This window comes from Amphiura filiformis, chromosome 17 (assembly GCF_039555335.1).
Source record: "Amphiura filiformis chromosome 17, Afil_fr2py, whole genome shotgun sequence".
Lineage (NCBI taxonomy): Eukaryota > Metazoa > Echinodermata > Ophiuroidea > Amphilepidida > Amphiuridae > Amphiura > Amphiura filiformis.
This window is the reverse complement of record NC_092644.1, coordinates 48599365-48612970: the sequence shown is the minus strand read 5'-3', so window position 1 is coordinate 48612970 and position 13606 is coordinate 48599365. Positions and strand designations below refer to the sequence as shown.

The window sequence follows — 13606 nt, the reverse complement described above, 5'->3', positions numbered from 1 at the left end:
CCCTTTATATTCTAAAATCTTTAAAGAGCTACATAACTCAAGATTTTATTCTACAATTTTCTCTCACAGGCCAATGACTTCAATAACAAGCTGATGGACCTCTACGATCCACAGCGATTCTCCAGCGATTTCCATGATCTGATTGCCTGGATCAATGGCATGAAGACTTTGGTGTGCAGTGATGAATTGGCTACAGATGAAACTGGAGCTGAAGTATTGCTTGAACGTCACCAGGTATGATGAAATAATAAATAGGCATGACTTTTTGTATCACCGCTTTTCCTCTATCGCATATCGCTAGCATAATTTACCTAATAAAATCTAACAATAAATGGCCATAATGTGGGCAGCTTCAAAACATTTTATTTGCAGGAATGTGAGTGGCCACTCCATTCCACAGGTTTTTAACCAAAGGGTATTTCCAATCTGCCTCAAGCAATTCTGTATCCAACTTTGTCTCGCATTAATTTAACCAAACTGTGATCTCTAGATGTATCCTTTATCACATCAAATAAGTTTTGAACAAAAATAATCCTCAGTAGAGAGCGGATGGTTGGAGTGAAAGTACATTGGTCTGCAATCATTAGATTGCGTTGTCTAGCAATGGTGGACTAAAAACAGCAGCTTCCTTTTGATGGCAACGTTCAGTGAATGTAATAGACATGCACATGCATTATTATAGTCTCATGCACTGTTTATACAGCCAACAGCAAAGTGTAGGTGGGGGTAGTCTTTAGTACGAAATGTATGTGACAAGTGAGTACATAAAACAGTCAATCTACCATGTTACTGATATATCCCATCCCTCCAACAGGTGCTAAAGGCTGAGATTGAGGATCATGCTGGCAGCTTCCAGACGTTTGAAGCTTTTGGCAATCAGCTGTTACAGAGTGACCAATATGCCAGCCCTGAGATCCAAGAAAAGCTGGATGAACTTGCTCAAGAGAGGAAAGATCTTGACAAGTAAGAGTCTGTTTGATTTGGTTTCACTTCATATTGGTCTCCCGAAATGCTTGAGAACCAACATCCATGATTGTTCTTTTCTTAGATCCTGATAGAATAAACTATGTGTGTGACACGATCTGATGTTATCAGACCCAATTCGGAAATAATGAAATTGAGATGCAGGCAAAACAAATGGAATAAAAATAAAATTGATAAAACACAAGAAAATGGGCAAAGAAAAGTTCACAACTTAATGCTACTCAAAAAGGGTAGCTCACTTTGGCACCAAGATATATAAAAAAAAATGTTTAAGGTAAAATTTTGGGTGAAATCTGTTCAAAAGCTCCTTATTACTCTCCACTTACATATGTATGCATTTATGTACAATAGTGCTCTCTCTTGTATATTTCACAGGCACTGGAGTGATAGACATCTCAAACTGATGGATTCCTATGATCTGCAGCGATTCCTGAGTAATTTCCATGATCTGATGGCCTGGATCAATGGCATGAAGACTTTAGTGTGCAGTGATGAATTAGCTAAAGATGTAAATGGAGCTGAGGTATTGCTTGTACGCCATCAGGTATGATGTAGTAAAGGGTTCAAAGTTTGCAGTTCCCCCTAACATGTTTTTAAATAAATTAGAAAGGTTTTGCATGAAATTTAAAAAAAATACAAGATATTGGTGTACACCCCATTTTGTTTTACACACCTGGTTACATTTACATTGTCACACATCATTGCGCTTGATCACAAAAGCTAAAGTAAGAAAAGGTGCAGTTTTGAAAGTGGCACTTCATGGTCTACATGTATATTCTGCATGCTCTGTGAGAGCACAGATCCTGAAACTGTGGTGAGAGTTGAATGGACAAGAGTGCAAAGTGTGCAGATGCCATCATAAGGATGTGGATTAAACAAGTTTCAAATGAGCCCAACATTTGATTTATGGGACTATACATTGGTTCGCTTCAAGTTGGATAGTGACATCAATACTAATTGCGGTTGTGCCGTAAGCATACCAAGAAACTGCCCTTGTGCATGTGTGTCAGCGCAATTAACTTTATGCACATGATTCAAAACTGCGACCGGCAAAATACGCACATACATCACTACTGTACTTGGAGTTGAACCATATATACATTTTGTCCCAAAGTTTTATGCCACTAGGATGATTTAACAATGAAAATAATAATAGCAATAAATTAAACAGATCCAATTAAGAATGGTCAAGACTGATGCAGTGTATGGTAGGAAAGGTTCATCTACCATGTTACTGACCCTGATCCTTTGCCTTCAACAGGAGCTGAAGGCTCAGATTGAGACCCAAGCTGGCAGCTTCCAGACATTTGCCGGCAGCTTCCAAGCATGTGAAACTTTAGGCAAGAAGCTGCTGCACATTCACCACTACGCCAGCCCCGAGATCCAAGAAAAGTTGAAAGAACTTGCACAAGTGCAAGAAGATCTTGACAAGTAAGAGTCTCTTTGATTTGGATTTTCTTATTGGTTCAGCTGTCAGGTGTTAGAATCTGGCGACCTCGCTCATCTATGCATAACCGGAATGCATAACTTCCTTTCCTCATGCTTTCCTGTATACGCTCACACTATTTACGCTACTTTTTCAGTTCGATAATGCACCCATACTTATTATCGACCCTCATGGCTAAGGTCCTAAGATCTTATCCACGGAATGGTTTCGTCATTATGGGAGTAACCCTAACCTGCCAGGGGCTTTTTGGTGACAGGAAGGGAAAGAAGGAAGGAATAAAGAGAGAAAAGAAAGAAAGAAGTTGTTTGCTCTGGGTGGGATTCGCATGCGAGACCCCTCGCATGCCATGCAGATGGTCGGCGACACTTTGCCACAGGTCTTGGGCTTCGCTGGTTAGCGAAACCATGCCTATACATCACTTAGGGTGATTACATCATCACACCACGTGGGATGCATGCACGAACAGCATATATATCAAGTAGTATTTTGTAGTACTCGGGCATGTTAGGGTTAATGTTTGACAACATATCAGGAAAAAAGATAGAAAAACTCTGGGGCACTCACATGTAAAGATGGTACAGGTATGTGCGCCGGTCAAGGGTAATAATAACACTTTGAACTGATACAAATGATCAAACCAGTCTGCAGTAAGCTGAATAAGGATGAGACCCAGAATATCTATATTTCAATCATCAAGTCATCAAGTCATCAATTTAAAAGTAAAGAAATATATCAGTTGGTTCCTTGCATCTGACATCCTCCCTCTGGAAAGGACAAGATATATGTTGTACTGTTTAGCATTACATATAATCCATATGAAGCACATTACTCATCGCTCTCCATTTATAAAATGTATGTACAACAGTGCTCTCTCTTGAAATTTCGTAGTTACAGAATTTTTTTTACCACGTCAAATGGTCGAACCATGTGCTTATTAGTGTTTTATATTTATTTTATGCGTACCGGTATTTTTTTCTTTTTTGTTTTTCTGCTTATATGTGCACAGTGATTTTCATCACTTGTACACTTTTGTACTGTTTTCCTGACACTTTTTGGGCTAATTGGCCATTTTTTGCCATCAAATTTTGCCTGTACCTACATTGGTTGTTTGGTTCTTCATGTCTGCTTATGTGCACAGTGATTTTCATCACTAGTTCCAGTGCACGTTTGTATTCCTATTGATCCCTGTTGTTTTTGCAGGTTTAACTCTTCTGTGGGCCTTGGAATTGGTAATTTTTGGCTATCGAACTTTACCTAATTCTATGCCTACATCTATTGTTTTTTGTCCCCCTTTACATCCCATCTAGTCTGTATTTTGTTTCTCTACATCAAGTTGGTATACCTTGCTCTCTTTCTTTTCAGTGTTCGTATATTCAAGGTATCCTCTTGTATCATTTATTGATCCTTGGATGTCCTCGTCCATTGGATTCACCATTACCCACTTTTACCGATATTTAGCTAATTTGAAACAGGCACAAAGATGATTCACTGTACCAATATTTTACAGGGCCTGGAATGATCGCCGTAACAAACTGGATCAGTGCTTGGAACTGGGACTGTTCCTTCGTGACTGCGATCAAGCCGAGGCCCGGATGGCATCCTGCGACGCATTTATTGCTAGCCACGACACCACAGGCTTGCAGGATGGTGCCGAGTCCCTCATCAAGAAACATGAAGACTTTGACAAAGCCATCACAGCTCAAGAGCAGAGTATCGATGCACTCAATTCTTTTGCTGATGGTCTCATCAATGCCAACCATTATGACGGTCCAGCCATTCGAGACAAGAGAGACCAAGTTATTGAACGGTAAGGTCATCTTTGGAGCCATTTTGTATTCATTCTTTCAAGCATTCATTCTTTTGCATTTAATCAAATTAATTGAAATAATACAACAGATCTGTGTAATCAAAGGGTGGGAGTTTGCTACGAGTTATGTCATGATACCTCGTAAGAGGAAAAATTCAAACACATCTTAAGTCACATGGGTACAATTTCATGATTGATACACATAAAAAGTACACATTGAGAATTAAAAAGTGGGCCAAGAAATATGTAAAATGTGATCTCTTCAAATCCACCAATGATGCAAAAATGTAATGTTGGTGTTAATATGTAATTTTCATTTAGCTTCTTTGTTGTCTCTCTGCAGATGGAAACAACTCAAGAAAGAACTCATAGAGCAGCGCTCCTAGCTTGGTGAGTCATGGCTGAAAACTAGTGCTTATACAGAAGGAGGCTATGTGAAATTTTCAGCCCTTCAGCCCTTGTATTTCACAGGGTCAATGAGCAAAATATGTGTTTTTCATTGATTGGTGGGGGAAACGTTGGGTTTCCAAAACTCATAGTATTGTGACTTGATATAGAATGACTGGTACGTAATTGGGCACTGCACCTACGGTAGTCAAACTTTGCATGAAAGGCATGCGCTTATGTGAATTTACATGAGCGTAAGTTGGGACTTTATTGATATCTGCAGTAACAAACACCAAAACACTTTTGCCATTTATAAGTACAGCAAGTCACCATTAAATCAAAGTTCAACCAATTCTTCCAAACACCTCATCTTATTTATACATTTTATATCTATTGGTTTTTTTTCAGAACCTGTGTAAAAATAGGAAGAGGAATCAAGAGGTCCACAATTGGCACAAAACCCACAAATAGGATGGCGAAGAAGCATGTTGCAAAAACGTGAATGGGAAGGAGACATCAGAGGGTTGGCCAAATTTTGACCATACTGTCGAAATGAAAATATTTGTGGATCATAAATTTCCACGCTTAACACAGTTACCACAAAAATAAAAACATGTGAATATCATATGTTCTGTTACTATAAACTCAAAATCGCTAATTTAAAAACAAGAAAAATAGTCAAGTAGCACTCATGAAAATGACCACTTTTACAGTACTGTACTAGAAAACAGCCAAAATAATTGTTTAGAAACAAGACAGTAAAAAAATTTAATACAAGCCTTTAGTGGGACATAATGCAAAAGCACATACTGCAAACAGGAAGTGGAGGCTGTACTGTGACATCATCACTTCAACCATAGATTTTTTTTGTTGAAGATCTATACCTCAACACATCGGGTCACAATAGCATCACAAAGAATGCAAGAATCAAATTATTCTTATCAAGGAATTATATGATTCTTGCATGATCTACTGCACTGGTTTTGAAAATCTTGAATCAAGTTTGATTCACACATATTTAGATGGTGGTTACTGCGACAATCGATTGGCGGCTTCTCACAAAAATTCCAAATAAAATTTCCAAATGGCATGCTAGAAATTGCTTGCCCCCTCTCAGCCTGCCAAAATTTCAAAATCGTTCCTGCTGACATGCTGCTAAAGTGACTTTATCGTGACAAATGTGCAATTTTAATTACTATGGGCCAAAATGAGGACAAGTATCGCTGGGCGAAAGGAAGATACACATTAAAACCTTTGGTCAATTTTGTCCCGGTATTTCAAGCCAGGGGGACCTCTTTGGTCAGTACACCTCTGTATGTTGGAGGTATTTTACATATTAAGAGACAATCAAAAGTAGAATAAAGATTGAAATATTCCAAGTTTTCAATAAAATGTTACAATAATGAATTACTTCTGCAAAATGATTGACTTTCAATGCAGCATAAAAAAGTGAACAGGCATGGGTGATGCAAAACTCACAATCATCTTTCATTTGTGTAAGCCCACACAACACATTGGTGTGAGACCAAAAACTAACAAGCCACAATGAATGCTTGAAGTACCCATAATCTCATCATATCTTCCCCCATATGATAATGGATCATGCAATCACATACATTTTTTCAATCCCCCATATGATAATGGATCATGCAATCACATACATTTTTTCAATCCCCCATATGATAATGGATCATGCAATCACATACATTTTTTCAATCCCCCATATGATAATGGATCATGCAATCACATACATTTCTTCATTGAGATCATGTGCTCACTGAAGTCTGAGAATATAGTTACAGTCCAATGAATAACAAAAGCAGTCCCTACCAAATAAGGACATTACATCTTTTTTTTGTGCATTGGAGCTAAACAACTTGAACTTTGTAAATAATTGTTCTAAACACACCTGTAGAACATTCTAGGTATATATTTCCAAACAGACAAGTCTGGCAGCACTATCGTCACAATTACACTGACGGAATTTCTACAATTTCACAGTAAGTATATTGTATGTGTGGGATACAAATGTATGTTGTTTCACCAGACTAAACTTTTAATGAATTTGCAACTCAATGATTAAAAAGGAAGTTTCAAATTATATTTGAATAAAAATTTGTTGAATGTTTCCATTTGTGTGTCTATAAATGTATATTAGTGCAAGTGTGAAGTGTACATGTATCCCAATCTGTGCACATTTGCATGCAAGCCTACATAATAAAGTTGGGTACATGATCGTGTCGGAAAAATACCTATAAAAATTTAGGGTTTCAATGGGTTTGCCATCAGACACATAAAAAACTGTTGTCAGGACTAGCTGATGACTTCTTCAGGACAAAACAAATATCTTACTATTGATGAGCAAATTTGTATAAATAAAATGATTTTTTTACCACACTGTTTTTGTTGTGTTTTTGTGTGTGTAGTTTTATGCTGGAATTCAGTTTCAGATGGGTCTGAAGGTTTGTAAATTGTACATGTGGAGCAAATCACAAATTATAGCTTGTAAGTGTTACTGCAAATCTATTTTACTTTATTTCTCACTATTTATTTCAGAAATAATGGCCACCAATTCACAATTTCCCCAATTCATAGAAGATATGATGTTCAGATTAGATCTGCCATCAAACTATTCAGCAGTTTCACAACAAGGAGTTCCAGGACAAGTTCAACAACTAATTACGGTACCAGCCTTTGGTTATAATCCAGCAGAAGTGTCACAACAAAGTCTGCAGTTAGAAATCACTTCCCCAAGTTGCCACAAAGAAACCACACTCCTAGAGGATATTTCCAACCAACTAACATGCTCCATATGTCTTCAGCAGTACACAAATCCAAAAATGGTGACCCCATGTTCCCATACATTTTGTCAAGGCTGCTTGGAGAAAACTATAGAAACTACTGCAAGGTTACAAGGAAATGAATATATGTTTAATTGTCCACAATGTAGAGGTGTTGTTAAATTTGACAATCCTCTTCCACGACGTTCACAATCATCGAAGAAACGGGTCGCTGAAGAAGTTGTAAAGAAGTTGTACAAACCTAACTTTGAAGTCCAAAGTCTGATTGATATTATTAACAAGAAAACTGAAAGCAACTGTTCAAATCACACCGGGGAATCGCTTACTTTCTTCTGTAAAACATGTGAGCAATGCATCTGTCAGGTTTGTCTTATAAATGACCATATGATTCAAAAGCATGATGTTACACCAGTCAAGCATGAAGCACAAGCTATACGTGCTGGATTTGATAAAGACGTAGTGACAATTGAAAATCGCATGAAAGTTTTCAAGAAATCACTACAAGAATGCCCCAAAGATACATCACAAATGACAAGTGATGCTGATAAACTGATACACATACTGGACATTGCAAGAACAAATATTTGTCAATTTAAAAAAAACATTCGGCAACAAGAAAGCAAGTGCAAAGAATCCAAGGCCAAGGCTGAAAGTTATCAAAAAGACTGCGCCACACTGAAAGAAATTGCAAGTGAAAAAGATATCAAACTTTTGCAAAAGAGAAAAGAAGGTCATCAACTTAGTGCAAAGTTGAAAAATGAACCTATGGATGTGGTAGAGCTACCAAGAAATCAACTTTCTGAAATTTATCAAGATGTATCAAGACAACTACAGCAGTTTGCAACCAAACATAACTTAGACGGAATCACAGTAGATAATTGTGACAGAATCCCAGACACAGTACTTGGTTGGAACCATAGTCGACGCTTGCATCAAGGACCACCACAAGGTTAGTTTTTTTTTAATTGTTAAGAATCAGAACAAAGGAATTTTACATGTAATAGTTAACAATTTGATTGCAATTGGACTTATAAAACTATTTCTAAAAGACAATATAAACACAAAATATAAAAATAGGCGGTTCTCGAACCACACGATCCCCCTGGCTGGGCGATCAGTAAACTTGTACCTCAGATGACCCCTGGTGACCCCGAAATGACCTTCCAAAAATTTGGCTCTAAATGTTGATTGTATCCACCAAGTTTCATGCCCATCCAACAGTTTTTACTAATTTGACCTCAGATGACCCCTGTTGACCTTGAAATGACCTTTAAAAAATGTGGCTTTAAATGTCGACTGTACATACCAAGTTTCATGCCCATCCGACAGGTTTCACTAATTTAACCTCAGATGACCCCTGGTGACCTCGAAATGACCGTCAAAAAATTTGGCTTGAAATGTTGACTATACGCTGGCGAAGTTACGTAATTAATCGGATTAACTACCATAGCAATAGGTACAAACAATTTTGAATATACCGCGCTGCACTACAAGCAAGTTGCACTCATCACCTGTCGTCAATCATATAATAGATTGAATACAATACCGCTCTTTTCAAAGAGACTAATCTTACAGGTGCAAGTGATTAGCATTTCTTTGACATCTATGGTTCAATGCAGAGGTACTGCATGAACGTAGTTGTGCAGCGCGATATAATCAAAAATTGTTTGTACCTATTGCTATGGTAGTTAATCCGATTATTACGTAACTTCGCCAGCGTATACCCACCAAGTTAGTAGATAATTAAATCTGGTCAACCAGAAAAACTCAGTTTTTGGTCAGATGGAATCACCGACGTTTCGGCCAAAACCTTTGGCCTTCAGCTGGGTGGATGATTTAGGGTCATCCGAGGTCAATCGATGAGGAAGTTGCTTGATGACCCGATCCCAACCATGTGACAGATTCACTCTAACGCCCCCGCTCCTGTTGAGTGACGGTTGTTCGGCTCGTACCCACACTGCTGAAGATAAGGTGTGCCAAGAACATTACATTGGTGAAACCGGCCAACCCCTGCAGAGTCGCATGTCCCAACATAGACGCGCCAGTTCAAGTGGCAACGATTCAGCTGTCTACAAACACCTTAAGGGCAGTGGTCAGTTTTGACATTGACGACGTTGTCATTTTGGACCGTGAACCCCGTGGTTTGAACGGGAGTCAAAGAAGCAGTGTGGGTACGAGCCGAACAACCGTCACTCAACAGGAGCGGGGGCGTTAGAGTGAATCTGTCACATGGTTGGGATCGGGTCATCAAGCATACCCACCAAGTTTCATGCCCAAACAACAGTTTGTACTAATTTGACCTCAGATGACCCCTGAATGACCTCAGTGACCTTGACCCACTAACCAATACAAACCAGTTCTGTCTCGGGTCAAGATGCACCCACCCACCAAGTTTCATGCCCAAACGACAGTTTTTACTAATTTGACCTCAGATGACCCCTGGATGACCTCAGTGACCTTGACCCACTAACCAATACAAACCGGTTCTTTCTCGGGTCAAGATGCACCCACCCATCAAGTTGAGAAACGTGTGACCCCTAGTCTCCAAGAAAATAGGCGGAAGGCAAAACCTAACCAAAATGGAACACACATACACATACATACATACAGAAGGAATACACTATCGCAATATCCCCCTCATGGCTAAAGCCAGGGGGATAATAATTGATGAGGCCATGATATTTTGACCTCAACTGACATTTTGATCTCAAATTATGTGACATAATTTGAGTCACTCACACCAAAGTAGGAAATTTAGAATATTGAGTTATTGGGCTAATCGAGTTGAAATCCATACAACCTATGGAAAACACAACCTTAATCTCCCACACAGGCAATGTGAATTACAAAATAGAGTTACCTGAATGGGTGATTCCATTTGAAATCTACACCTCCTGTGTGGGAGATTAGGGTCATGTCTTCCATTTGGATGTATGAATTTTCAACTGGAATAGCCCATTACCGTTTCTAGCTTGTACAGTACCTACACTTGTTCATTTTATTAAGTTTTTATTGTATTTTTCACCATATTTTTGGTTACATGTATATCTCAATTTAATGATAGCCGACTTGGATCAGATCAGGTCAGATAACCTTTGACATCCAAGGCAAAAAAAACACGATTGTTGCTTGCCCTCCACCGACCGAGTTTCCAGTGTTCGATTTACCTGGTGTAGCAGAGCAAAATGCTCCCCATTTTGGACAGCCTGCTATACAAATTTAAGCTTGTATACCGATTTTTTACAAAACCGACCATATTTTATTGCCAGACTGAAAACGTTTTTAAAAAGTTACTAATAACGGAGTCGATACTCCTCCACTGTTATCTCTCAGTGGCCCGATTCCATTTAGAATTGAAGTTTAAGGTTCAAACTATTAAACTGTATCTTCAATAGTTAAAAAGGATGAACTATCATAGGATATAGCTACCTCTAAACTTACACATCACTATGTGAAACAGAAAATTCGGAAAAATTACTCTACGCCACTATGTGTTGTGACCGAAGAATTATAGCAACTCAATTTTTTTAAATGCCTCCATTAACCAGATCGTGTCACATATTGCATTCTGCATTTGCAGTCTTCACTTGATATGCAACTAGGAACACTACACTACATCAAGGTTCAACCAATGAATCTGAACTCCTCGTTCACAGTTATATATAATTTAATTTCATTTGTTTTTTTCAGAACCAATACCCATAGAGGAACAGGAACAGGAAGAGGTGGAAGTATCGCAATTACTTTCCTTATGGCGAAGCAGTTTTGACAGTTGTAGTGATTGATTGAATCCCTTTAAAAAAATGCAACTTACATTGCGAACACGCTTAGTACGCTACATGAACGCAAGAGGCACATTCGAGTGTGGCCAAGAATTAATTAATTTACCTGTAGATGATCTAATCACATATAGACTTTTAGCAAAACAAAATATGCAGTAAGGCTACATATTTAGATTTGTTCTATTACTTTAATCCCTGATATAACCCTACAATCCCGGTAATTTGGAACACTTGTGTCAAAGTAGGACTGTTGTAAACCGTATTTCTATTTATATATTTTACATACTACAATTTTGATTTCTTTGGTGTGAAGTCTGAACCATTTCCTACTACTACAACCGTCCCCATGCCCAACCAATCAATGTTGGATGTCTCTAGGGGTGCATGACCAAAAAACAACTAGCAACATTGATCGGGGGAATGGGGGCATATTTGAAGTACCCATGTTAAAGTGTTCCAACAATTATGATCAGGATTGTAGTTCCGACACTGGATTTGTGGTTGTGCATGGTGATTGACAGCTACAGGTTGGGGCTTTAATTTTATCAATGTTAAAAATGAGACTCTAAAACGGTTCAACATTCATAATAGTTCTCAATAGAAACGCAATATGTTCCATTCTTGTAATTTGTCTTAGGGGCTGTGCAATAATTATGAGCCCAGGGGGAGGCTAAAATTGGGGGCAAGAATTATTTGGCAAGCCAAAATGGGTGGGAGAAGCAATTTTTGGCAAGTCAATGGAGGGGCAAATAGCAATTTTTGGTACACATTTATGGGACACATTTTAACTAAAACTCTCTAAAGCAGCTTTAAAAGAAACCAATTTTTAGTACACTGTTTGGGAATTTTATCTCATAATTATCGCACAGTCCCTTATATTGGAAGCAATTGAATACCTGAGTGGAAGAAGGGCCCAACTCCATCAAAACTGTTTTTGAGATATTAAGAAAAAACTTAATATTTGGAAAAGTTTTATAGGCAGAACGTTTTTATCTTCAGGGGACCTTTAATACACGAACATACAATAGTACATACATTCAAATTATATATGATGTTTCCATGGCAACGGTACAGGTCTTAATACGAGCTGGAGGTGGGCCCTTCTTCCACTAATATACCACAAGTACCAGTTCTGTGTTATAAATAGCTACAGAAATTAGATAATTACCATTAATTGCACAACTAGAACTCATGTAATAGGTTGGCAAGGAAATTTATTGCAGTGAAAAGCAGATTTCATGGATGAACAAAATTCCTCTTTAACACTATATTTGTGGAAGAAGGGCCCAACTCCATGGAGTTGGGCCTTTCTTCCATGAAAACCATGATTAAGTGTACGTGGAAGACTATTTGGAGAGTGGATTTTGGCTCATCCTTCACACACAAGGAAGATCAGTCTGCTGGCAATAAAATGCTGGGTCTAACTCATTTTTGTAAAAAATTGGAGTTGGGCCCTTCTTCCACTCAGGTATTCAATTCTTACCTCATATATAGGATCTCCTGTAAGTCTACTGAGTGCAGCAAATTCCAGTAGTATAGTACCGGCACAAGCTGTACATGTGTCTCTCTCTGACCGCCCTTTACCTAAACCATGCCTTAAATTGACCTGGGGAAGAAAGAGATGTAAGATGAAATGTTTTATTTACCTGTTTCTTTAACTAACATGAAAACAATCCCTACACTATTTATTTAAGTTTCAGGGAAATATGAAATTTGAGAGATTATGTATCCAAATTTAGTAAACATATCCCCCCAAAAAAAGACCCTACTACTTTGAGTGGACATAACTTTGAGCACAATTAATTAAAAGCAATAAAATTGATACGAACATTTGGAGAGTTTTTTAAGGTGCATTATGATACCACTTTTGTGTACAAAGGAATAGAAATTATTGAAAGAATTAGTGAATAAACAGAATTTGGTGCAATTTAAGAAGTTATAAATTCAAACAGATTACCCAATAGCCTAACATGATCCACTCACCTGAAGTGAGCGGCAGTCAGCATGTGTCACTGATCGATAAGAACACACCTTTATGATTATGATGGTCTTTTCAATTTGGAGAACATTATGAATGGTTTGCATCCATTAAATGTGTCATTTTACGCAGTAACTTTTCCAATCACACCAAAGTTCATTCAATTGATAATTTTTCGATCATTCTGATTTAATTTTACACAAGTACGGTATCATACCAGTTGCAGCTAATGAAATTCTCCAAATGTTATCATTCTTATTGTTTTTAATTAATTGTGCTCAAGGCTATCTATGACCACTCAACCTATAGTTTATCTTGACTCAAGTTGAGAGAGATGCCATGTGCAGAGACAGATTCCAATCATGCACACTAACCTAATCCTGCGTAGCGTATGCACATGTGTAGAAGGGCAATTTGTCC

The 13606-nt window shown here is 38.1% G+C and overlaps 4 protein-coding genes across 5 annotated transcripts in view; 3 read left to right on the top strand and 1 right to left on the bottom strand.

The window, feature by feature from the left end:
• LOC140137901 (ER degradation-enhancing alpha-mannosidase-like protein 3) overlaps nt 1–13606 on the bottom strand; it is an 86108-nt gene that overhangs the window by 47841 nt on the left and 24661 nt on the right. For both annotated transcript variants that reach the window (XM_072159706.1, XM_072159707.1), the window contains exon 6: nt 12692–12814. In XM_072159706.1, coding sequence (XP_072015807.1) covers nt 12692–12814 — 123 coding nt within the window. The remainder of the gene's footprint in view (nt 1–12691; nt 12815–13606) is intronic.
• On the top strand, nt 62–2419 carry LOC140138269 (spectrin alpha chain-like). Its single transcript, XM_072160182.1, has 4 exons — nt 62–234; nt 815–963; nt 1360–1528; nt 2246–2419. Exons 1-4 carry the CDS (start codon nt 94–96, stop codon nt 2417–2419), a joined length of 633 nt encoding a protein of 210 aa, XP_072016283.1. The 5' UTR covers nt 62–93.
• LOC140137903 (spectrin alpha chain, non-erythrocytic 1-like) lies at nt 3884–6235 on the top strand. The gene is made up of 3 exons (XM_072159710.1): nt 3884–4238; nt 4582–4628; nt 5034–6235. The coding sequence occupies exons 1-2, from the start codon at nt 4024–4026 to the stop codon at nt 4622–4624; spliced, it is 258 nt and encodes an 85-aa protein (XP_072015811.1). The 5' UTR covers nt 3884–4023; the 3' UTR covers nt 4625–4628; nt 5034–6235.
• LOC140137902 (tripartite motif-containing protein 55-like) lies at nt 6429–12691 on the top strand. The gene is made up of 3 exons (XM_072159708.1): nt 6429–6625; nt 7182–8375; nt 11117–12691. Exons 2-3 carry the CDS (start codon nt 7187–7189, stop codon nt 11209–11211), a joined length of 1284 nt encoding a protein of 427 aa, XP_072015809.1. The 5' UTR covers nt 6429–6625; nt 7182–7186; the 3' UTR covers nt 11212–12691.